Genomic DNA, 25,734 nt, shown 5'->3' on the forward strand with positions numbered 1-25,734 from the left:
GACTCCTCTGTTTTTAAGGGTTCCTTCCCAAGGAACTCTCTGAATAAGTCTCCTAAAACGGCCAAAGTCTGCCCTCCAGAAGTCCAATGTAAAAATCTTTTTGATGTCCCTCCTGAATTCACCACATATTGAGAACTCTGTAATTTCATGATCCCTGTGCCCCAAGCAGCCTCCAAGCACCACATCCCCCACCAGCCTTTCTCTATTTGCAAACAACAGGTCGAACATAGTCCCTCCCCTGCTGGCCTCACTCACCCGCTGTCACAAAAAGTTGTCCTCCATCCACTCCAAAACCTTCCTGCACTGCCTCTTTGCCGCTGTACTGAGTTCCCAGCAGATGTCTGGTAGGTTAAAGTCACCTACGAGAACAAGGGCTGGTGATCCTGAAACATTCTCCAGCTTCTTAGAGAAGAAGTTGTCCACCTCTTCTTCCTGCTTGGGTGGACAATAACAGACTCCCAGTAGGTACCCCTGGGAGCCTGTCCTGTTTGCTTCGGGTAGAACAGGAACAATGAAAACCTTCCCAATGGCACAACTCCCCAGCCCACATGGGGAAAGGAAAGAAAAAGTTGTCAAGTTCTCAAAACCTTTCTCCTGCTTTGCTGCAAGACTCCTGCTTCACGCATGTTGTGGAAAGTCAAGAGAAGCTGCATGGGTGGGCTATCTTGTGACAGATGGTGCAACTCGTTCTCCAGGAAAGGTTCTTGGAAAGAGCAGACAGGACTGTGGAGAAGATTCTGGGAAAGCTGAAACAGCATTTCGGAAATGAAATGAAAGTGGAAAGAAACAACCCAAGATATTTTCCTCTGTTTATTTCTCTGTCCCACTTTCCATCTTAAACTGCTTCTTCATCTCATTAATTCTAAATGGGTCTCACCTCTGACATCCAAGACTTGGCAAGATTTAGACACTGTAAAATACCATGAGCTACATCCAGTTTGCCTTCCCGTTTTTCTTGGAAAGCAATGCCGGAGACACAAGTGCAGTGCTTGGGTCAGGTTCAAATTCTGCATTCAGGGAATGTGCTGTGACAGTGTCTGACCCTCAGCAGGGACAATGCACAGCAACAGCCAAGGGGATTCCTCTGTCACTGTGCAGGAGTCAAGACTGGGCCCTGACTGAAAACGGCGAAGTTCCCGTGTTTGGACAGGCTCAGGGGCTGCCCCGGGGAGTGCAGGGCTCGGTGCGAGGCAGAGGGGGCAACGGAAAAAACTGACAAGGGGACAAACGGCCCTGGAGCTTCAGTTGCAGCAGCAGCAGCGGCAGCAGCGGCAGCAGCGGCAGCAGCAGAGAAGAAAAAAGCGGCTTTGTTGACCAACCCGTGCTTCCCCTCTCCCTCTCCCACAGTCCCGCAGCCTCTCCCTTTCCCAGTGTCCCCGTCCCAACCCAGTCTCCCTTTCCCCTGCTGGGCCGGGCCATGCCTCGGGCCCACCCCCGGCCCCGGGCGGGGCTGCCCCGTCCCTGCCCCCGGGCGTCCCGCCGCGGTCTCGCCTTCGCCCGGCTCTGGCAGTGCTGGCGATGGCGCTGCTGGGCGGGCATCAGTGCCTGGGGCTGGGGTAGCATTGCTGGCCTTTGGCTGCGCCTTTACCGAGCCCAGCCCAGGTCCCGGCCCCAGCCCCGGCCCCGGCCCCGAACCCGGCCCCGGCCCCAGCCCCGGCCCCGGCCCCGGCCCCAGCCCCGGCCCCGGCCCCGGCCCCGGCCCCGGCCCCGACCCCGGCCCCGGCCCCGGCCCCGGCCCCGGCCCCGGCCCCGGCCCCGGCCCCGGCCCCGGCCCCGACCCCGGCCTCGGCCCCGGCCCCGGCCCCGGCCCCGGCCCCGGCCCCGGCCCCGGCCCCGGCCCCGGCCCCGGCCCCGGCCCCAGCTCGTCCCTGGGCCCGCAGAGGACACAGGCGGCGCGGCTGCTCCCGCCGCCTCCACTGCGGCTTCCCCGGCCCAAGCTCCTCCGCTTGGCAGCGCGGCCGCTGGCCCTGAGCCGCTGCTGTCCCGTTGCCAGGAGCAAATGCCTGGGGATGCCCAGCCCGGGCCGCTCGAGGGGCGCTCGGGGGCCATTCCTGGCCCCGGGCCGAGCGCTGACAGCCGCGTCTCGCCGGCAGGGAAGGCGCAGCAGGCCCTCCAGGAGCAGTACCGCCTGGGTTCGCTGCTGGGCCACGGCGGCTTCGGCAGCGTCTGGGCGGCCACACGGCTCTCAGACCGTGCCGCGGTGAGTGGCGCGGCCGGTGATGGGTGCACAAGGAAGGGGCGCAGGAGGAGGAGGAGGGCAAAGGAGAAGGAGGCTGGGGCTGGGCAGGGCAGGCAGTGAGCTCAGCCTGCTGCTCCCCTTGGCTTGCAGGTGGCCATCAAAAGGGTGCCACGGAACCGTGTCCGGCATTGGGGTGAGCTGGTGAGTGAGTGGGGCCAGCAGGAGAAGCTGGGCCATGCCGGGCAGGGATGAGCTGAGGCCTGGCAGGGTGGAAGCCGCCAGGACGCCTGGAGGGAGAGCGGGCGTGGGGCCAGCAAAGGGTGCAGAGCATCCCGGGCTGGCTGAGGGGTCCCTGGCCCCTGGCACGGCCTCAGCCCCACTGACAACATTGTGCTCCTCCCACAGCCCAACGGCACCAGCGCACCACTGGAGATCGTGCTGCTGCACAAGGTCTCCACTGGCTTCCCTGGTGTCGTCCAGCTGCTGGAGTGGCTGGAGCTCCCCAAAGACATCATTATCATCATGGAGCGCCCGGAGCGTTCTCAGGACCTCCAGCACTTCATTCGGGCACGGCGGTTCCTGTGCGAGGAGGTGGCGCGGGAGCTGTTCCGCCAGGTGCTGGAGGCCGTGCGGCACTGCACCAGCTGCGGGGTCCTGCACCGCGACCTCAAGCCAGAGAACATCCTGCTTGACCTGGCCACCGGGCAGGCCAAATTGATCGATTTTGGCTGTGGCACCTACCTACAAGACACAGCCTATACTCACTTTGCAGGTGAGCCCTCGCAGGGGTGTGCTCCCCATTCCAGACATCTCCTGGCCCAACATCTCACAGCCCAGCCTGGGTGTGGCTCTGGGGATTCTCCCTTTCCCTGCCACTCATGGCACTGAGTCTTCAGCCCAGTTGCTTTTGAACACAAGTGGGTGGGGGGACCAGCTTCCAGCCCTGCTGGCAGCCTTTGCCAGCCACTCTGCCTGGGACTGGGGCTGCGGCTGGGGCAGCCAGCCCAACAGAAGCACCCGTGGGTGGGGGTGTCTGAGAGGGGAGCCAGAACATGTGCACCAGCCAGTTTGGTGTGCAGGTGAGAAAGGGCTTGGACTGCTGTGATTGCCTGGTTTGCTTTGGGTTCATAATGGTTTTTGGGGCAATGCAGGTAGGGACGAGTAAGGCATGGTTTTTCCCCAGCACTGAGTGGGTTTTGCTTGTCATGGTTGGGCCTTGCCAGGGCTTCCACTGCCACCTTCCGACACCAGTGGCTTCTTTTCCAACCCTAAGTTTGTACACAAGTCCCAGGTGCTGGCCAGAGGGCAGCAGGTCACACCACGTGCCACTGGGGCAGCCCCTGCACGCCCAGGGATGCTGGGGCCAGGCTCTGGGAGCAGCAGCATCCCCCTGATGAACTCCATCTGTATTCCATAGGAACACCGTCATACAGTCCCCCGGAATGGAACCAGTTTGGCTGGTACTATGGACAGCCAGCTACCGTCTGGTCCCTGGGCATCCTGCTGCACCAGATGGTGTGTGGGGAGCACCCTTTCAGGAGGGGCCACAAGATCAGCTGGGACCATCAGCTCTTGCTGCCACCACGGCTCTCTCAAGGTGAATCCTCATCTCTGGGCACGGGGGAAATGCCAGTGCTGGGAGACAGCAGTGGGCTGTGGCAGCTGCTGAGGAGGTGGCACGTGTCCTGCTGTCCTGCTTTCCTCCAAAACAGGGAATTCCTGGGAAAGTTTAGGCCCAGCTCTGAGCAAATGCAGCATGGCCTGAGAATGGGAACAGTGGGGCAGACAGGAGCCTTCTCCAACTGACCAGCGGTTTCTGGTTTCTCTCGCCAGAGTGCCAAGATGTCATCCGGCGGTGTTTATCCATGCTGCATGTGGACCGGCCTTCAGTAGAAGACCTGTTGTGTCATCCCTGGATGCAGGATAGTCATCTGCCATAGAAGAAGGGAGAGAGCCACAGAAACAGCGATGCAGGGCCCTGGTAAGTTCCAGCTCCACACATGCCTTGGCAATCAGAAGCAAAGAACCCAGACTTTTTTGTCCTGCCTGTGTCACTGCACAGCGGTCATCAGATGGGAAGACACAGCCCCTGTGCTGGAGCTGAGCTGCTCTGCCCAGCACTGCTGGCTGCCATCCCAGCTGCTTTGGCTTGTCCTGGGTCACTGCCAGCTGGGGCCCTGGGCAGAACACTGACAGCCTGGTCTCACTCCCAGGGAAAGAGAAGCAGCCCCTGGAGAAGCCGTGCCAGGTGGGGCTGCTGCTGCTGGAGACAGCCAGGACAACATCAAGGATGAAAACCTCTTCCTCGACCAGGCCACCACAAAGCTGAAGATGATGGACTTTGATTCTGGCACCTTCTTCAAAGCCAGGCTCCACAGTGAATTTGCAGATGAGTGCACACACAGGGGGATGCTCCCAGATTTGGGCATTGCACAGGCTGGCCGGGAAAAAAAAGGTTCCCCCTTTTGCTGGGGTGGAAGCAACTGATTTTTCAGTGGGCTGCCAAGCTGTATTTTGGCAGGGCTGGGGGGCATGGGGTGGGGTGGATGTGAAATGGGTGTGGGGTCCTGGCCCTGCCAACAGCCCCCAGTATCCACTGTGCCATTTCCCTCATTTTCCCTTTTTGTCTGTGGTCTATTTTCATTAATTTGCTGTTTGTTTCTCTAAAGGAAGCGTTCTAGGTGGTGTCCAGTCTGGATGGGGAAGTGCTTGGGACCAGCCGTGCCGTGGATGGGCCGTGCCCTTGGAGAAGTCTGAGGACATCGTTTGGGAGCAGCTTTTCTTCCAGCGGCGGATGGCGTCAGGTGGGTCCCGTCTTCTTGGCCTGGGTGGGATCAGAGCTTTTGGGAGATGGCAGCCAGCACAGGAGCATCCTGCTGTGGGCAGCTGCTGAGGAGGTGGATGTGCCACGGCTGGCTGCAGGCTGGGCACATGTCCTGCCCTCCTGCTCTGCTGCCAAGGGCAGCAATGATGGGCAGCTCTGGGCACCGCTCTGGGCACGGCCAGCATGGCCTGGGCATGGCGGGCACTGGGACAAGGGGGACAGGAGCCTTCAGCTGACGGGCGGGTTCTGGTTTCTCTCCTTGCAGCTGGGCTCTGCGGATGCTGAGGCTGCTCTGGGCTCTGCCAGGGCTCTGCTGGAGCTCAGCCCCAGGCCAGAATCAGCCAAAGAAGAAATGGTGTGACCTGCAGCAGAGACTTGCTTGAGCACTTGGGCAATGCAGCTTGTAGAGTGTACATCTCCGAGGGAAAACATCACACCCTCCAAAATTAAACTTGATCAAGAACTTCTGAAATGCAATCAATCTGGGATGACCCCAAATGACATTTATCAACTTGCCCAAGGTGTAGCTCAGCCCTTCCCTGAAGATTTCTCTCCCCCACCTACTTTTAAATTTCACAACTACTCCCTCCTTTCCCCCAGTGAGTTCCCAGCCCATCACAGTCTCCGTCACACTGTTGCCTTCCTTGATGGCCTTCACCACAAGGAAGACCAAGCCCCAGGTTTAGGGCCTCATCCTGTCACTGGCTGAAGAGCAGCAATATCTCCGAGGTCCCGTGGCATTTTAGTGTCAGTGAGAGCTGCTGTCCAGCCCTCAGCTCTCCTCAGTGCTGAGTTCCCACTCCCTTTTCCTTGTCCTTCCAGCAGGATGAGCTCTGTGAATCCCCTTGAGCCTCCCCACTCTCCCAGCCCACCCACCCACCTCACTAAGGTTAAGCTGAAGCTTCTTTGTCTCCTCTGGCACACCAGTGCAGTCCCCTCTGCGGGGAGCCCCAGCCCCAGGGCACAGCACACAGCAGTGCAGTGTGGGCTGGAGCAGCTGCCCTGCACCCCTGGCTTGGCTGTTTGTGGCAAGGAAATGCTCCCTGTTTGCAGCTGTCCCTGCAGGATGGCCCCAGGGCAGAGCCCAGCCGGGCTCCCACTGCATCCCCTGAAGCCTGGGGCAGACAGTGGTGCCAGGGCTGAGGTTCATGGGCTGTCTCTGGGAGCCTCGCCTGAAAAGACACACGGAGCCACGAATCTGGGGAGATCAGAGCAGCAGGGAGAATCTCCTGCTTTGTTTATTACTTCCTATTGTATACTTTTAGCAAGGTGCCCATGGATTGGAGAGTGGCATTCCCACCTCTCAACGGCATTGGTCAGAGGGACTGTCATTCAACCTCCCCTTCTCTTGGAGAAGGAATTCAAAACAATAGCAATATTTACAAAACACAATCTCCTTGTTTACATGAATGAGCGTGAGAAGGTGCACACTTCTACTTTAGTATGAACGCTCAGAATACTGGGAGAATCTCATGGTGACAATGGGGAGCACCCAGAGCTGTGGCTTCCAGTCAGTGTTTGCAAGCGTTGTGTTCTCATCTCCTGCAGCCTGTGGGGGAAACAAGCTGTGCTGCCAGGCCAGCAGTGCTCCTGTGGGCAGGGACAAGGCTGAAGGGCTTTCCCATTGCAGAGGAGGCGGCACTGATCCTTGTCAGGGCCTGGCAGGGCTGGAGCCGGGTCTGGCCTGCTGTGAGGGACTCGCTGCCACCAACCGGCCCCACCCGCTGTGCTGCGTCCTCCAGGGACAGAGGGGTCTGTGTGTGCCAGGGGCTCTGGGATGTCTCTGTCTGCATGGACAGAAGGGTCTGTGTGTGCCAGGGGCTCTGGGATGTCTCTGTCTGCAGGGACAGAAGGGTCTGTGTGTGCCCGGGGCTCTGGGGTGTCTCTGTACCCATGGACAGAAGGGTCTGTGTGTGCCAGGGGCTCTGGGATGTCTCTGTCTGCAGGGACAGAAGGGTCTGTGTGTGCCAGGGGCTCTGAGGTGTCTCTGTACCCATGGACAGAAGGGTCTGTGTGTGCCAGGGGCTCTGGGATGACTCTGTGTGCATGGACAGAAGGGTCTGTGTGTGCCAGGGGCTCTGGGATGTCTCTGTCTGCAGGGAGAGAAGGGTCTGTGTGTGCCAGGGGCTCTGGGATGTCTCTGCCTGCATGGACAGAAGGGTCTGTGTGTGCCAGGGGCTCTGAGGTGTCTCTGTACCCATGGACAGAAGGGTCTGTGTGTGCCAGGGGCTCTGGGATGTCTCTGCCTGCAGGGACAGAAGGGTCTGTGTGTGCCAGGGGCTCTGGGATGTCTCTGTGTGCAGGGACAGAAGGGTCTGTGTGTGCCAGGGTTTCCATAATGTCTTTGTACCCATGGGTATGGAATGAACACAGAGTGAAAGTGTCAGTCACGTTGCTTGCACACTCCTTCCTCTTTGCACAAGACACATCCATATATCCATGTATGGATATACTAAAAGGACAGGGATAGATAGAGATTTCCCACAGAGTTCTAAGTTTGGAATAACTCACTTTTAAGCCAGTGACCAGGGCATTTTTGTCCCAGCTCATTGTGAGTAGGTGTCCAAGAGCTGAAGGGAGCATCATTCAGAAGCAGTTTCAGGATTTCTAGGCAGGAAGTTACACCATCCGTGTAACTCACTGTATTTATCGGGATGGACTCTGCTGGTTCTTTAGGAATATGGAGCAATTGAGACACAAGACTTGGGAAACTCCCAGCTCTGTGGATTTGTGTCAAGGGGGGAGCAGCAGAAACACTTTGTGTCTGCTTTGGGGGATACAGGGTCCAAGGAGCTGGGGTGGCAGAACGTGACCTGGCATGTTGGCAGGTGAAGTCCTGTTTCATGACATCCCAGAGTGGAACAGGACAAAGCTCCAAGCACCCCCAAGCCCACTGATGAAGTCTTTGTGATGCTGCAAATTCTCAAGGAAAGGCTGCTGTCACACAATCCACTGGGATTTACAACTTTCAGTTGCAACTCTAGGTCGAAGTGTCAAACTGTAATATTTTTTACCCTCAAGACACAGTCATGCACAATCCATCTGTCAGTTTCTTAATGCTTCAACAACAATTTCAAATAACTTAATATTGGAAAGAAAACCCATAATCTTTTAAAAAAGGATACTGAGGTCAGTGAGATGGATCCATGCCATCAAAACATTCACAAATTAAGTAATTTAGTTGTCTTTTTAAGAAGATCAGCTACCTCTTAATCTAAAGTTACAGAAGATTTTTCACTCCATGTTTGTTTTTTGTTCTCCCTTTCTTTTTTCCCTGTTTTTTCCTTTTTTCTTTTCCTTGTTAAGCAGATAACACATCCTAAAAGAGGAATGTACAGCAAAATGAGATACATTTTGGATAAACAATGAAAATGTAGGCTCCTCCTCTGTTTGCTTTTGTCTGGAAACCCTGAAGAAAAAGATCTAGCAGAGACCAGCACAGGTGTAAAGTGGTTGCTTTGGACTAAACTGGAGTTCAGCACTGGTGACATCCTGATCCAGTCAAGAGTTGCAGAATTCCTTTGCACATCTCGAGCCATGTGTTTGCAGGCACAGCACCTGCAGTGCTGATGCACCAATGCACATGAATAACTCTGTTATTCCCTCCCAGAATTTGGGCTGTGCCCAAGAACGAGGTGCTCCAGTGCTTTGCTGCTGGTTCCCGTGTGGAGGAGCTCCCTTCCCGCTGGCTGAGCTGCTCAGGCACAGCCCGGCAGCTCCTGGCCCAGCAGGGCTGAGGCTTTTCCCCATTGCTGGGCACAGACTGATGGAGCAGCACTGCTGGACACGGGCACACACAGAGGGAGCAGAAGCAGCTGCCTTTGTGCACTTGCAGCTCCAAGGCCCAAACTCTGAGCAGACAGAGCTGCAGGAGTCTGGCAGGCTCCCTGTTTGCTGTGCTGCCCCACTTGTGCCCAGCCCAGCTCTGCAGGGCAGAGGGAGAACAAGGGGCAGCTCCCTGCCAGCCCCAGCCCAGGGACCCCTGCGGCCCCGGGGCTTGGGGCACTGTCAGCACCCGCTGCTGCAGCCACCGCCTCTGCTGGCACTGCCAGCAACAACCAGCCTGGGGCTGAGCCCAGGGAGCAGCAGCAGGGCCTGGAGCTGATCCCTCCCTCTGGGCAGGGCTGCACAAATGACCCCCACAGCAGCAGCAGCAGCACATGGAGCTGACTTTGAGCACAGCCCTGCCACTCTTCCCTCCCGTGTGCAGGGGTGTCACAGCAGCCTGAGGCACCTGGGAGCCCTCAGGGCCAGCAGGGCCTTGAGATGGCAGCCCTGGGCTCCTGGGGGCTGTGCAAGGAACAGAGGTGGGGACTCCCTCTCCATGTGCAGCTTCCAGATGGAAAAGGCTGCTGTGCCCAGGCAGCTCCAAGGGCAGAGAAAGGAGGAGCTCGACCACTGGATCTGTGCCAGTCCCACAGTCCTGGGCAGCAGCCACCGAGCACAGGGGAACAGAGGGCACAGCAAGAGGGACAAAAGCAGGCAAGGTCAGAGCCTGGGAAGAGCCAGAGCTGGGAGCAGGAACAGCTGCTCCATTGCACTCTTGGAGAAAGCTCTGGGCTGGTTCAAAGCCCTGAAAGGTGTGAAGGGCAGGGGGGAGGCCACACCAAACAATGCTCCTGTTTCCACACCCTCCCCTCTCAGTGTCCATGAAGGAATTGCATGAACTCTGTTCTTCTCTCCGAGTCATCTCGTTCAGCATGAGCAGCTTAGCACCAGGAGCTGAAGGAGCTGAAGCCTTAGGCCACAAGAGCTGAGCAAGAGGAAACTTTTTGACCAAAGTAATGCTGCTAACATGGTCTTGGATGAATCCAGCAGATGGAATCCTGGTATTATGGAATCCTTCATGTTGGGAAAGACCTCTGAGCACATCCAGTCCAGCCGTTCACCAGCAGTATCAAGCCCAGCACTAAACCATGTCCCTGAAGTGCCAAGGCCTGGACAACAGGCCCGAGTGAGGCCTGAACAACAGGCCCTGAGCCAAAGGTGACCTCTGGATGAACCTTCCAACCAAAGGTTATCTTTGTATCTGCTCCATAATGAAATATGCATGGTCATTAGTGCTGTGATAAATTGATCCACTCATCACTTAAACATGGATTGACCTTTCTGTAGTTAGAAACCAGACAAGGCCATGAAATCCGACATCTGGCCTTGTTTGGAGCTGTATGGTCAGAGTCAGCTCCCTTGGTTCCTCCTTGAGCCCCGGCCAGGCTTTGGGAGGAACCCAAGGGGAGAATGAAACCAGATGTTCCTGCACTAGAAGTGCTGTCAGTTTGTTTATTCAGCACTGTCAGAGCTGGGCCCTCTCCCAGCCAGGTTGGAGCCTCACCTGTGGCTGGAGGCCCCTGCAGGAATTCCCAGTGTGCGGGAGTGGCTCTGCAGTCCTTGGCTGTGACAGCTCCCCCAGCTGATGTGTGGGTCTGGGTGATGGCAAAGTCTGAGGGTGACTGCTGCTGTCTCTTTCTTAATCACTGCAGGCAATCCTTGGTAGTGATGATTGGGTGCATTGCTGAGCTTCTCCTTTTGTGATTCTTTGCAGTTTTGCATTAGAATAAATCACACCATTGCTGAACTTTGTGTCTGTGTCTTTGGTGCTGACCCTGCTCAGGGGCAGAACAGACACTGCAGCCCCAGAGAATCAAAGGTGCCCTGTGACACTGCGGGGCCTGGTGTGAGCAAGGGGACCAGAATGACACTGTGGGGCCACATGGAACCAAGGGGACCAGAGTGACACTGTGGGGCCACATGGAACCAAGGGGACCAGAGTGAAACTGTTGGCCCACATGGAACCAAGGGGACCAGAGTGACACTGTTGGGCCACATGGAACCAAGGGGCCATTGAGGTGCTCAGTGAGGGTCTCATGGAACCAACTGGACCATAGTGATGCTTTGTGGTCTCATGGAACCAGGGTGAAATTGTGACATTGTGGGGTCCCAACGAACCAAGCAGCCATTGTGACTCTTCATGGCCTCATGGAACCATGGAGACCATTCTGACACTGCAGGGACTCGTATAACCAAAGGTCCATTGTTTTCCTCTCCCTGGCACTGCAGAGTCCAGACTCTCCTTGCCCCTGCCCCAGCCCCACAGAGCAGCAGAGTCAGGTCTGGCCCTGCAGGTGGATGCCTGGAGGAAGCTGTGATCCAGTGGGAGACCCAGTGGAGAGAGAGGGCCCTGCTTCCATGCTGGAGCAGCCTGTCCTTGGATGGCTGCACCCCGTGGGCAGAGAGACCCACCCCACAGCAGTTTGGGAGGACACTGTGCCCATGGGAGGGGCTCACGTTGCAGCAGGGACAGAAGGGCTGCTGGTGGTGAGAGTGGACCCATGCTGGGGCAGTTCACGGAGAACTGTCTCCCCTGGGAGGGGCCCCACGGCCTCACAGGGGAAGGACTCGTCTCCCAGAGCAGCAGAAAATCTCTTGATGAAATGAGAAAACTCCCGTGCCATGTCTCCCTGTGCTGTTGGTGGGAAGGAGAGAGAGGCTGTGGAGGAAAGGTGTTTTAGGGGCTTATTTTATTTCTCATTATCCTCCTCTGATTCTGTTACTAATAAAATTCACTTTGCACCTTAAGTTGAGCCTTCCTTGCCTTTGAAATATTTCTCCTGGTCCTTATCTCCCTCATGAAGTGTTTGTTAATATTTTTTTCCCTTCTCTGCTCAGCGGTGGCAGCAGAGGACGAGCGAACAACTCTCGTGGGTGCCTTCAATTGCGCCAGTGTCAAACCACGACAGAAGCTATCTGCAAAAAGCTAACTCCTGGCTATTTGAGCAGGCAATCTTCTAGAGCATGTGCAGGAAGCAGGAGTAGTACGTTCAAGCCCAAGGAAGTTTTCTGAGCCTTCATCAAAACGACCACCAGGAGGCTGACGACCACCTCGTGCAGAGACCCCGCATGTGCTACAGGGGCTTACATATTCATGTGATTAGAAAATATGCTACAGTATGAAGGTAAGCAAAGTATAATGTGAACATAAAAAACATGTATAAAAGCTAGTACTGTGTGAAGAACGGATGAGTGAGTTTGTGGTGGAGCTATCCCCCTCACTGCGGGTGTCGAATGAAAAAATACCTGCTCTAAAGGCCTTATACTATATATATGGAGTACTGTTTCCTTGCCTAGTGTTCCAGGTTTTTGGCCACTTCATTGCCTCCAAAGCTGGATGCACCTGCAGGAATTCCCAGTTGCTAGTAGTGGCTCTCCAGTCCCTGGCTATGAAAGCTTCCCCCATCTGATGTGTGGATGTGGATGATGGCAAAGTCTGGGGGTAACTGGTACTGTCTCTTTCTTAATCATTATGGTCAATCTTTGATAGTGATGACTGGGTGCAATACTGAGCTTCTCTATTTGTGATTTTGCTGATTTGCATTATAATAAATTCCATTATTCCTTAGGTTGGTGTCAGTTTTTGGTGCTGCTCCTGCTCAGGGAGAGAACAGACACTGCAGCCCCAGAGAACCAAAGGTGCCTTGTGACACTGCGGGGCGTGTTGTTGTTTAAATTTATGGGGGGGTCCCCGGGGAGTGCCCCCCGGAGACCCCTGGGGTCTTTGTGGTCGTGGTGTTCCCGTGCTGGCAGGCAAAGAGACTCAGATGCCGGTGGGATGCTGATGAGGTGAGGGTTTATTCACTGAGGGAGAGGGGAAGGGAAGGGGGGGGGAAGGGAGGAGAGGGAAAGGGAGCATCAGGAGGCCTCCAGGGGGAGAGGGGCAAGAGGGGCAGAGCCTTCTGCCTTAGCATTCTTATCACAGAGGTTCAAAGGGGCGCGGTAACATTCTCCAGCCAATGAGGTTACAGATACAGGATACTGCAGGGAGGGTACAGACTTGGGATAAACCATACATTTTCCAGGGTTGAGCCAGAGCAAAGCATTTCCATAAAATGCAATCCCACAGGGGTGTGGTGTGAGCAAGGGGACCAGAGTGACACTGTGGGGCCACATGGAATTGAGATAGTCATGACACTTTGGGGACTAATGTAACCAAGCTTCCATTGTTTTCCTCTCCCTGCTCAGCCCCACAGAGCAGCCCAGCCCTGTCTGGCCCTGCAGCAGGAACTGCTGGCACTGGAGCTCAGGGACAGCCACTCTGTGTCTGCAGTGCTCAGGAGATGCTCAGCTCAGGCAGCTCCTGCAGCCCCAGGGCCAGCCCCGCTGGCCAGCACAGCAGCAGAGAGTTCACCCTGGGGCTCCTCAGGCAGCTCCTGCTGCCCCAGGGACAGGGCAGCCTCTTGCCAGGGTTCCTCTGCACACCCACGGGCTCCTGCTCTGCTCCTGGCACATGCCAGCTGCCCCCAGAGCCTTTCCCAGGGGAACAAGTCTGTGCTGGCCTGAGCAGCCATTGCTGCAGCCCCTGCCCTGCTGCCCACAGCCCCGAGCTGGGGCTGCTGCTCTGCAGAATTCAGAGTTCTCAAGAATTAAGCAGAAATACTCAGGTTTCCTCTGGTTTAAATGGGTCTCATGCAGGGACACGATTGAGAAAGTGTCCCCAGGTTCCAGTCAGAGCAGAACACTGCAGGCAGTGATGACAGGTAGGGACAAACAAGGCAAAGGTGCCTCTGATGCTGAGCACATCTGGATGTTTTTCAGGAATGCACAGGGACAAAGCCTGAGCCCCAGCCCCTTCCAAGGCAGATTCTGTCCCTCCCTCCTTGTTCAGGGCTCTTCCTGGGCCACTGGGATGTGGGGATGTGCAATGCCAAGGGCAGCACCATGGGGCGGCCCCTGCCAGGCTGCTGAGCAGGGACAAGGAGGCAATGAGGGCCCAGGCCTGCAAGGGTCACTTGTCTCCTCTGATGCCTCAGGCCCAGGGCCAGCAGCCATGGCCCAAGTGCTGCAGGAGTTGGCTGTGTCAGGGCCTTTCAGCTGCTGCCCATCCTGTGCCCTGTGCAGCCCAGGCTGTCCTACGGTGTCCGTGCCCTGCGCCTCTGTCCCTGCAGGCTGTCCTCATCCCCCGGCTGCCCCACCTGGCTGGTCCCTTCCTTTGCTGACAGCTCTGCGTCCTGCCTGCCTCTGCCTGGGCACACAGAGCCTTGGGCTGCTCCAGACTCCTGCTGGGGGATGTGTTGCACCACAGCCCTGCCCTGGCAGGGAAATTCCTCTCTCCTCATGTCCCTGTTCAATCCAAGTTCTGGCTGAGGGCCGGAGGGAAGGAAAGGATGGCACCACAACTTTCCATGTCCAACCCAGCAGGGATGTGACAGCTCTTTTAACACAATCCCTCCTTGCCAAGGGCACAATGTTCTTTCTGTACTGAGGCTTTCCCTTAGCAAAGTGTTATAAATGGATTATAATTCGTGCTGATGAATATTGTATCTCTATCAATATTTTAGAAAATAGGTGTTATAAAGCAATAAGGGAAATTAGGTTACAAAGCAGTTAGGCCCCTTTGCAGATGTTATACGTTAAAATAGGATGCAGGATGTAGTTTGAGATAAGCAATGTCCCAACATAGAGTTAGCACTGGGGTAGGAATGGAGTTGGCCCAAGGTTCGTTCTTGAGATGAGCAAAGTTGAAACGGCTTCTGAAGTTGTAGCTTTATGTACTGATTGCCAAATTAATTTTTGGAACATAATGCTTACTTACATAACACAACGCTTAATACGCATGCACAACCTGTAAGGTTATTGGAAGGACAACGAGGAATAATGCAAGCCCTCATCTGAAAAAGACCACTAGAATGACAGTAGATCCCCTATCAATAAGGGGAGCATATGCCGATGTAAATTTCAAGAACTGCAAATAGGAGAAGATTTACAGGAAAAAAAATCCATATGCATCAGCCTATCAAACTGAAGATTTGTCTTGCATTATACGTGAGTATGGAAATGGTCCCGCTCCGTACCCTGAACGGTTTTGCTTCTGCCTTATCAGAACCTTAATCTAAATATGCTTCTATTCATTTCAATATGATTATACTCATCTCAATTAAAAATTGTTGCTAAAATTGAATTTGGATGTTTTTGGGACCTTCATTTATAAAAAAAGGAAAACTCCTGTCTCAGATTCACCTTTCCTGCTCATCCAGACACCTCAAGTTCAACAGCAGAAGAGAATTCCGCAGTTCACATGGGCTGGCACAGGAGGGGAAGATTTTCCCCTCAACAGATACTCCCATTCCAGTTTTTATATTCAAGCATCTCCAGTCCCTCAGTTTTGGTTTCCACATAGAAATGCAAGTCCAGGAGCTCTGCTCGTGCCCAGCCACAGCAGGTGACACAAGGACAGGGCACTGGCAGTGTGACATTTGCAGGGAGCGCCTTCAGTGAGCGCTGGGGGCTGGAACTCAGTGCAGAAAACATCCAGGGGCTTCCAAGGCACCAAGGCAAAAGGAACAAAGTTTCAGTTCTGGCTTTGCTAGTGAGGACCAAAAGCTCTACTTTTCACCCCAAGGTTCCATTGCCAGGTGTTCTATAACCCCAGGAGGAGACGCCTGAGGGGCACTGAAACGAGCCCCTCCCTGTGGTGCAGGAGGGTTCAGGGCAGAGGAGGGGCTGCAGGAGCTGGGACACGGCTGAGATGCAGCTGCCCCAGTGGTGCCTCCGGGCTGGCAGGGCCGTGGTCACTCAGGGTCAGTGGCCGGTCAGTTCTGTTGACTGGACACGGGTGTGGACACTTCCCTTGGAGCGTCTCCAGGGATGGAATGTTGGGGCTGTCACTGTTGTGTCACACAGACGGGAACGCTGGGGCTGCCCTGCTCCTGCCCCACCCAACAGCTCTGCCAGCGCCTGGAGGGGACACAAAGGCTGAGCCAAAGGGTGAGAATTGCAGAATGGGCTGAGCTGGGAGGGAGCCACGGGGATCATGGAGTCCAAGCCCTGGCCCTGTCCAGGACAGCCCAACAATCCCAGTCTGTGCATCCCTGGGAGCGGTGTCCAAAGGCTCCTGGAGCTCTGGCAGCTTTGGGGCTGTGACCATTCCCTGGGGAGCCTGGTCAGTGCCTGAGCCCCTCTGGGGAAGAAGCTTTTGCTGCTCTCCAGCCCAGCCCTGCCCTGGCCCAGCCCCAGCCGTTCCCTCGGGAGCTGTCCCTGCTCCCCCGGGGCAGAGGTCGGAGCTGCCCCTGCGCCACCCCTCGGGAGGAGCCGCAGCCCCTGGGGAGCTCTGAGCTCCATCTGCTCTGCTGCAGCTGAACAAACCCAGCACCCTCAGAGCTCCAGGGAAAGGTCCTGCCCCTGGCTCAGGGCTTGGCCAGTGCCACTGAGAGAAAATCTACTTCCAACTTTTGCCCCACAACAGGGAGGAGCAGCAATTCCTGGATAAGATAGTGGGATAGAATCGTGTGTCACTGGTTGGATGGCACGGCCTGGCATGTCCCGGCTCAGTGGCACTCCCAGAGCCCCTTGGAGATGAGTGTCAGCTCCCACGGGGACAGCGCTAGAGCCGTGGCTTCACCAAGTCCTGAGCAGTGCCGGTGGCCCTGAAGGGTCAAGGACCCAGTCAAAGGGGTCTGCGACCCGGGCAGGGGGCTTTGGAATATTTACAGGAGGGTCTGGGACCTGTACAGGGGGTTGTAAGCCTTGGCACACAGCCCAGGGAGATGCAGGCTTTGACTTCAGTCCATGGGAGAGACTACCTAGACTGCAGGAGGAGTTACAAGTCACCAGGGTGTGAAGTAGATAGTAACCAGTTTATCACTGGGGGTGCATGTATTTTGGGTGTGTGAACTTGAGAGGACAAGATGGAGGGTTCGGGCCATGCTCCTGTCCTTCTTCTTCTTCTTCTGGTCCGACATTTCTGCTGTGAAGGTGGCACGTTTGGACAGGGTCAAAGCAGATATGATCTGTCTAGCACAGGTGTTGGGTATTGGTGATTAATTGTAAATAATAGAAATGTAGTAAAAGAGGCCAAGACCCTCCCAGAGGGGTAGAGAGCGTCGTTGCCCCTGCTGCTGCACGGAGCTCTGCAGGGCACAAGAACAGCTTGTGAGATAAGAAATAATAAACAGAGAGCAAGACCTTGAACACGAGAAACCTGAACACTCCGTGTGTTTCTTTGCACTCGGCTCACGACTCATCAAAGGGCAATTTATCACCCTAATCTCAGGGGGTTAAACCCGAGTCATTTTGGGCACAGATTACCTCCGAAGTAGGTATGTCAAAGACCTGAAAGGACTCAGGTGGGCATTTGGGATAGGAGCCATAGTAACGGTGGGCATCCAGCAATTGAACACCTTGCCTGGACTGTCCCAGAATCCATCTACAGTAGGACTTGTGAAGGGGGAAGAGCAACAGGTACCAATTGCTAATAAGACAGTGCACCGCCGACAGTATAGAACAACTCAAGATGCCGTGATCCCCATCCACAAGATGATCCAAGAACTGGAGAGCCAAGGAGTGGTCAGCAAAACACACTCATGCTTCAACAGCCCCCCTGGCCATAAATCTGAAGGAGAATGGAGATGGACTGTGGACTATCATGCCTTGAATGAAGTGACTCCACCACTAAGCACTGCCATGCCAGACATGCTGGAACTCCAGTAGGAGCTTGAGTCCAAGGCAGCAAAGTGGTACACCACTATTGACATTGCCAACGCATTTTTCTCCATCCCTTTGGCAGCAGAATGCAGACCTCAGTTTGCTTTCACCTGGAGGGGCGTGCAGTACACCTGGAACCGACTGCCCCAGGGGTGGAAGCACAGTCCCACCATCTGCCATGGACTGATCCAGGCTGCACTGGAAAAGGGCGTGGCTCCAGAACATCTACAGTATATTGATGATATCATTGTGTCATGGGCACGGTAAAGATTTTGAGGGAATGTGTTGCATGAACCTGTCTGACCATGCTGCATCCATTCACAGGAAACTCAAGCAACCACAAGATAACAAGAATTTGTCGACTGTTAATGACTGGAATTCGGATGAATGGTTTGAGGGATGTGGAATCACTGGTTGGTTGGAGGATATCACAAAGGGTGCTTTGTTAATATTAGCTTTCATTATATTTTTAGTTTGTATTATTCCATGCATTATAAAATTGGTAACTCGCTTGGCAGAAAAGGCAGTAAAGAAAGTTTGACTGGTCCAAGAAAGAGAAGGGGGAATTACAGTGATGTGTCTGAATAACTTACGCCATTCTGTATACCAGCCAAAATCTTTATAGGTAACAAGCAGCTGCAGTCTTGTTTTCAGGGTTCTCAGGAATTCATCAAGGCTACTGAGACAACAAGAAGACTAAAAATAATAACGAAGAGGCGGAGAATCTGTCTAAAAAAATGCAAAATCTACATAGAAGACACACAATGTGATGATGGATGTTTGCCCAATTAGGTGTCCTGAAGGATGTGTGCCTGCCTTGTGAAGAAGCGGCTTAGCCAATCGAGAGATACCTGTACATTTGGACAGTAGTTCTAGAATCTATAATTGGACTTGAATATGGACAATACAGTGGCTTCTGCTGAAATCATATTTTCTGGTATTCCATTGCCCGTTTTTCACCTGCAGTGAAAGTGCCATCCCTGAGTGAAGTCTGAGTTTTATTAGATCAGCAAAGGGGAAGAGCCGAGCTTCAGGGCAGCGGAGATTTGGCTCTTTGTCAAGTGTACCCGTAGCGAAAAAGTGTTGCCTGGGCTAGAGATCCCACTCATGGATCAGGGAGCACGCCGCTCTCTCAGGGTTATTGATTCCCTGAGATTCTCCTTGGGGTTGCTGTTCCCCAAGGTGCTCAGGGTTCCCCCAAGGTTGCTGTTCCCTGGGAGTTTCTTCGGGGTTGATGTTCCCCGAGGTAATAAGGTTTTCAGTCTTCTCTTCACCCTAGGTGTTTCACACCGAAGCCAGAGACGACAAGTTGAGTCCAGCAGTTCGTGTTATCAAGGCTGTTTATTCTTAATTATCTATCAGTTCTTGTCGAGCTTTGCAAGGCGTCCCCAGCAAAGCAGGACACGCGGCTGGACTGGGCGGATCAGAGAGCCCCGCACCTTAAGCACGGTACCCTTGACCCAACCACTGTCCGAGACGTATTTTTTATTTACAAAATTTTACCAATACCTACTACCTATGCTAACATGTCAGTTTGACTCTAAGCCAATCTCTAAAACCCAACTCAGCACAAGATGGGGGACGAGAGCAAGAACAAGGAGGACAGGGGCCACTCCCCAATTCCTCCATCTTGTCTCTTCAGCCCCATATACTAAGAATCCTAATTTCTATATTTATATTCTATAATAAACCAATACTTATTTTAAATTCTTAGGGTTTGTGATTCTTCCTGCATGTGAGTGTTCACTCCCATGGACAGGAATCAGAGTCAGTGTCCTCCTGGGCTCTGTGTGGGTCTAACTGACCCCCCTGTACAGATCCCAGACCCCCCTGTCCAGTCTCCAAACCCTCCTGTACAGTCTTCAAACCCTCCGGGGCGGCCAGAGGGATATCCTGGACTCCAACACCGTTCCAGAAGAAGAATCCAGATCCTTTTAAATTTTTTTTATTATTGATGACGTGGATGACGTGATTGACTCTTTCATTAGTAAATTTGCAGGCGACACTAAGCTGGGAGCATGTGTCAATCTGTTGGAAGAAAGAAGAGCTCTGCATAGAGATCTAGAACAGTTGCATGGATGGGGAGAGTCAAATAGGATGAAGTTTAATAAGTTCAAGTGCCGAGTCCTGCATTTTGGCCACAATAACTCCCTGCAAGGTTATAGGCTGGGGACGGTATGGCCGGAGAGTGCCCAGGCAGAAAGGGACCTGGGGGTACTGGTTGATAACTGGCTGAATATGAGCCAGCAGAGCGCCCTGGTAGCCAAGAAGGCGAATGCTATCCTGGCCAGTATCAAGAATGGTGTGTCCAGCAGGACCAGAGAGGTCATTCTTCCCTTGTACTCAACACTGGTGAGGCCACACCTTGAGTGCTGTGTCCAGTTGTGGCCCCTCAGTTTAGGAAGGGCATTGAGATGCTTGAGCACACCCAGAGGAGGCAACAAGGCTGGTGAGGGGCTTGGAACACAAGACCTGTGAGGAAGGGCTGAGGGAGCTGGGGTTGTTTAGCCTGGAGAAAAGGAGACTCAGGGGTGATCTTATCACTCTCTACAACTTCCTAAAAGGTGGTTGTAGTCAGGTGGGGGTCGGTCTCTTCCTCCAGGCAACAACTGACGGAACGCGAGGACACAGTCTCAAGCTGCGTCAAGGGAAATATAACTTGGATATTAGGAAGAAGTTTTTCACAGAGAGAGTAATAAAGTACTGGAATGGCCTGCCTGGGGAGGTGGTGGATTCACCATCCCTGGATATGTTTCAGAAAAGACTGGATGTGGCCCTCAGTGCCATGGTTTAGTTGAGGTGTTGGGGCATGCATTGGACTCGATGATCTTGAAGGTCTCTTCCAACCTATTAATTCTGTGTGATTCTGTGTGTTGGTGTAAAGTATGGTCTACCTGGGGAGGTGCTGGATTCACCATCCCTGGATATGTTTAAGAAAAGACTAGATGTGGCACTTGGTGCCATGGTTTAGTTGAGGTTAGGGTTGGGTTGGACTTGATGATCCTGGATGTCTTTTCCAGCCTAATGATTCTGTGATTCTGTGATCCAAAAAGAAAAAAATCCCAAAGATAAGGCAAATCTGCAGGAACCCTTCTCCCTCTTAGGATGCTGACCCACTGTCTCAATCCTAGGAACCCGTAAAGCAAAAGGCAACAGGACTGGCTGTGCACTAGAGAGGGGACAAGTGGCTATGGGAAGGTCCTTCCCAGAAGTGAAAGACAGCTTCTACCTGGCGGCTTTTCTGCCCTTCTTGGCTGCCTGTCTTGCAATTCCAAGAACTTGGGAGACCCACCTGGGCACCGAGCGTCCGGAAGCTGCGGGAGAAGCAGAAGCCTTGCGCTGGGAGTGTTAGAGAGCATCCTAGGCACAAAACGCAACGGATTAACTGTGGGAGCACACAGGACAGAGAGTAAAACAGACTTCATTAGTCTGGTGGGAGTAACTATGACTCTCTTAAGGCAGCTTGAGAGAGCTAGTTACTAATTGGGCTTAGCTGCAGAAGTCAAACCTCCACATTGTCCTGCTGGATACCTGTAAAGGGTTAGCTAAGTTGAGTTCTGCCCCAGTGTGAGGGAGGGTGCACTGGTTGCCCCCTCCCTATCGTCTGGACTCACCTCTCAGAGGTAGTTTCACGATTTGCAGAGACAAATTTATCAGCGCAGCCATTCACTGTAGCCCAAAGCCTTGTTCACAGGCTTAAGTTGGACACAGTCTTCAGCTGCTGGAGGGTTCTGACTGTGGACTTTGACAACCCTCAGTTGATTTTGACCAAACGCCATCTTTCAGTCTTGCAATGGTACAATCAGTGGCTTTATGTTTCATGTCAATGGCCACTCAGACTGACCCATTGGATCTGAGGGTCAAAGGGGCTGAAATTCCATCTCCTCCTGTGGTGTTACATGAGGAAAGATTCAATCTGGTGTCTCTGGAGTTTATAAACTCCAAACTGGTTTTTGAAATGGGAATCCATTGGGATAAAGCCAGGGAGTGTTTGGCCATATTCCCCAGACCATATGACATCTTGCCCTCGGGGCAGGTTGGGGAAGAGCGATCTGAGTGCAAAGTAAGAGAGTCTGAGGAGCCCACCAAACCTGAGGCTCCCCCGGGGAACAGTGTGAAAATAAATCCTCCTTTTTAATCCCTGCAAAGTTCCAAGCTAGCTCAGACCTTCTCAGGCTTTGGAGGAATATTTCATACACAGGAAAAAGGACCCAAAAGAGGCTCTGACCCTCAGCTGCAGATCAAGATGTTTATTCCAGGTGGTCTCCAGAAGGAAAGAGGGCGTGCACAGAGGAACAGGGTCTTTTCTCAGCTCTTGCCAGGGAGGGGCAACTTGGGATGCAGCCAATGGGGTCAGAAATGGAAGGAAGGGTCAAACTACATGTTACAAGCTCTAGGGGTCCCTGAGGGGGGAGAGACCATTCCCATAGGGGAATGTAACAACAGTGGGGTCATGATACCTCCAGAAACTCCTGTGGTGTCCATCTGGGACAAAAATCCATCCTTATCCACCCTGTTTGACCCCGTTTACTAGGATGCTGCGGTTGATTGATCATCTAAAGAGAGCCCATGGGCAAAGAAAGATCTCTTTTAGATGCTCTAAGTGTGGTAAGCAAAATCTTAAATACCACACTATTGCCTGTCATGTCCCTCGGTGCAAAGGTCAGGTGTGTGTGGTTCCACAGGCGAGTGGGTCTGTGAGGTATGCTCTCGTGGTTTTACATCCAAGGTGGGCCTGGGCCAGCACAAGAAACTGAAACATCCTCTTGTGCGCAATGAGGAATGGATTTAGGACTCCTGCCCTACAGGGTCATCTTTGAGAGGGGCCCACAAAAAAGCATGGACTGAAGAGGAAGAGGCTCTCCTGAGTCAATTGGTGGTGAGTTTTGCTGGTAACAGGAACATCAACCAGTTAATTATGGAGCATATACCATCAAAAACGCCAAGCAGATTAGTGATATAAGAGACACCTTCTGGGAAAAGGTCCCTCCAAGAATGTCCAGCTAGTAGAAGGCAAAGAAATGAGGAGAGAAGTGTTGCCCTGATTTTTCTGAGATTTTTTTAAAGCCTTCTACTTGCTTATAAGATGGAGTCAGTTCTTTAGTTACTGTAGAATATTAAGGGTCAGTTTTTCACTTTCTCACACTTAAGAACATAAACAACCTTTCTTGTTTTTGTTCACTGTCCTTTATTTACATATTTCCAGCCTGAAAATAATGTTGGTTGACAGCTGGTCTGGCCAGTGGGGTGAAGGGGTAGTAACCCCAGAAGCCAATCTGCTACCAGACCCACAAATTATAAAAGGAAAAGAAATAAACAGGTTGGCCCCTTTTTTTGGTGGGGAGCAGCTTTTCACTGAAGACCTCTGCCTCTGTGTTGTTGATTTTGCATTCCAGGCAACAGAGAAGAGCCTCCCCAGTCTGCTCAAGGGCCAAGGGAGGGACCCTTACAGCTCCAGTATTTTGATGCCATCAGACAGAGGCTATCAGCTGGCAGATTCACCAGTTGCCAGGAGGCCTTCATGAGAATATGAGATGGGCAAGATCCGCAGGCGGTGGTGAACGAGGTATATGAGAAGTTTTGGGACAGCCTGAATACGTTAGGCCTTAAAATTCCCAGTGGTCCGAAGTTGCAAAGGTCTCATGGCTGAGATGCATCCAGAGCAACAACTAATTGGATGCAAAAACGGGCTAGAGAACGTGGGCTATATCATCATTATCAGAGTCTGTTTCAATTACAGAGAGGACGGTTGGCACATGTCATCTTGGATAACACGGAAGCCCTGCAATGCCAAATACCATCTGGCATTGTCCACAGTGCATTTAAATTGAGATGGGAAACATCGTTTAAGGGTCTTGAAACCTTCCCTGTGTATAGGGATGAGAATAACACCAGGTTTCAAGACCTGATTATGGATAAATAGAGTGGTAAGAACATGAGTGAGATATGTAAAACCTCTGCTCCAGGGTCAGATGGGATTAGTTTGGGTTATCTTACTAAAATAGACCCTAAGTTTTCCCAGTTGACTGAGATCTGCTCCTGAACCCTGACACAGCAGTGGATGAACAGGGCTATGCCCTGACCCTAGAACATTTCTGTGGTGAGGGACAATGGGTACCAGTGCAGGCTTCTGCCATTCCTGTCCCAGCCCTAGGAATCCTTAAAGAATTAGCAGGGAAGGCTTTTTTCAGTCTGCAGCCACATGGCCCCCTTCCACCTTCCACACAAATTCAACAAGGGCCTTTGGAATCCTTTGTAGACCTTGTAGAGAGGCTCACATAAGCTTCATTGAAACTCAAGTTAGAACATGCCAGGGAGGGAATACTAGAGGAGATTGCCTTTATTAATGCAAATGATTCCTGCCGTGCTGCAATCCTCAGTCTCCCTCTAGACCCCCCTTGGACCTTAAAGGAGTATGTTACAGGTCTGCCAAGTGAAGGTTCCTTTCATGGCCCCTCCGCCAAGACATCATCTGAGACAAATGCCCCAGAATCATCCCCTGAAGGCTGCAGCTGCTAACACCATCACCACAGATTTATCTTCTTGGCCTGCCAACGTTCCGTTGCCTTGCCGGACATCCTTTTGGCGTCCTCCAGACAAACCGTGCATGCTATGTGGACAGTCCGGACACTGGATGTCTGACTGTCCACTCAAGAAGGAGTTTGAGGACTTTAAAAACCAGAAGGACAGGTGTAGCAGGATAACGTATTATGGAATGAAGTTTGAGCTATCCCAAACTGGGCCTAAGGTTTGGGCCTGCTGGGCCTCAGTTCCAGGCCTGTGTTGAAGCAGATAAGCTTGTGGCACAGTTAGAATTTAGGTTAAGGTGTGTGCATGCATTAGATAGGACAGTTAGAGCAGAAGTATGGGAGCTACCTTAAGCTGAGATCGTTCACGTTTTTGTTCACGCTGAATGCCAAGTAGAATGCACCTGCAATTGTAAATTATTTCAAACCGTATATAATCGGGCATTTCAAGAATAAAGAGAATATATGATCTGACCATATTGGTTGTACTCTGCGTTGCTGTGTCCAGCCTCCATTAATAGAGCCCTGGCAATACCATGGCGCCCGGATCCAGGGACTCTCTTGTTTTGCTTAGCTGTCATTTGCTTAGATGCAGAATTTTAATACGCTTGAATATGGATTGTTTGGGGTTTTTTGCTTAGATGCAGAGTTTTGAATTTTTATTTTTTCATTTAAATATGGATTTTGCTTGAATGTGGTGAAAACTCTGCACTTGTGTCTGCACCGTGTGCAAAGTTTGCACGGAATATCCAAACCGGCCACATGGCAACTTCCACTGCCACTTCTGGAAACTTGGACCCGGTCCAGTCCGACGTTCCCACACTGTCACAGCTGGCAACGGTGCAGCCCGCCACCCATACACAGGCAGCCCATTGCCCCCTGCCAGAATCTGACTCAGACGGAGAGAGTTCTGAACCCGACGTTCGTCGTGCACCATAGCCGCAAGAAAAACTATGGCATTCAGATGAATTACAACAAAAATAACTAAACTCGCCGAGCTTTCTAATCACCAGAGCCAGCTTGAGCAGCAAGCAGTTGTGGCATCCAGAATTTCTCCGCAAAAAATGCAAAATCTATCAGCTTTGTCTTCCTGACAACCTGACCAGGCATTGCCACCTGCTGCACAGCAGATGGCACTGCCTGCCACCCAGCAAGATCCGATTCAAAAGTGCTGGCCTGGTGTTCTACAAGTAGCTGCTTTAGGTGGTGATTTTAAAGCTGACAATTCCATTGTTTGCCCAGTCACCATCAAACAAAACCAGGCTAGGTGGGAACCCCACGAGTGGAAAGTGTTAAATTCAGCCAAACAAACAGGTATTAGGTCCGAAGCAGCCAAGGATATAATACAATACATTTTTACTGCCGATCTCCTTTGGCCAGCACACTGTTCCAGCATTGCATCTTTACTTTTGACACCCTCAGTTTCTTATTTTTGAGAGGGAATGGAGATATTTAGCCACCGAAGAAGCAAATAGACATCAAATACTGGGAGATCCATTTTATGGAATCCAACCAGCTATGTTAACAGGGCAAGGACCATACGCTACAACTAATGTACAACTGACATTTCCAATTGAAATCCACCAGCTGTCTCAGGCATTGGCCCACAAGGCTTTGCTACTGGTTCCAGACAAGAAAAAACCTGCATCATATGCAAATGTTAAGCAAGGAGCCACCGAGGCATACGGTCAGTTCATCGATCGCTTGTCTGCAGCTTTAAAAGATGCCCA

The 25,734-nt window shown here is 52.9% G+C and overlaps 1 protein-coding gene across 1 annotated transcript; it reads left to right on the plus strand.

Moving 5' to 3' along the window:
- The first annotated feature begins 1,518 nt into the window (after positions 1-1,518).
- On the plus strand, positions 1,519-4,072 carry LOC134562200 (serine/threonine-protein kinase pim-1-like). The gene is made up of 6 exons (XM_063419624.1): positions 1,519-1,556; positions 1,954-2,200; positions 2,330-2,380; positions 2,585-2,951; positions 3,597-3,694; positions 4,013-4,072. The coding sequence occupies exons 1-6, from the start codon at positions 1,519-1,521 to the stop codon at positions 4,070-4,072; spliced, it is 861 nt and encodes a 286-aa protein (XP_063275694.1).
- The last annotated feature ends 21,662 nt before the right edge of the window (positions 4,073-25,734 follow it).

The sequence above is a fragment of the Prinia subflava genome, chromosome 26, assembly GCF_021018805.1.
Source record: "Prinia subflava isolate CZ2003 ecotype Zambia chromosome 26, Cam_Psub_1.2, whole genome shotgun sequence".
Lineage (NCBI taxonomy): Eukaryota > Metazoa > Chordata > Aves > Passeriformes > Cisticolidae > Prinia > Prinia subflava.

Excerpts from the sequence above, each read along its gene's own strand:
- LOC134562200 (XM_063419624.1), top strand. The coding sequence starts at position 1,519 with ATGGCGCTGCTGGGCGGGCATCAGTGCCTGGGGCTGGG. Across the intron at positions 2,952-3,596 it reads AGCCTATACTCACTTTGCAG|GAACACCGTCATACAGTCCC; the intron begins GTGAGCCCTCGC and ends TGTATTCCATAG. Across the intron at positions 3,695-4,012 it reads GCATCCTGCTGCACCAGATG|AGTGCCAAGATGTCATCCGG; the intron begins GTGTGTGGGGAG and ends TTCTCTCGCCAG.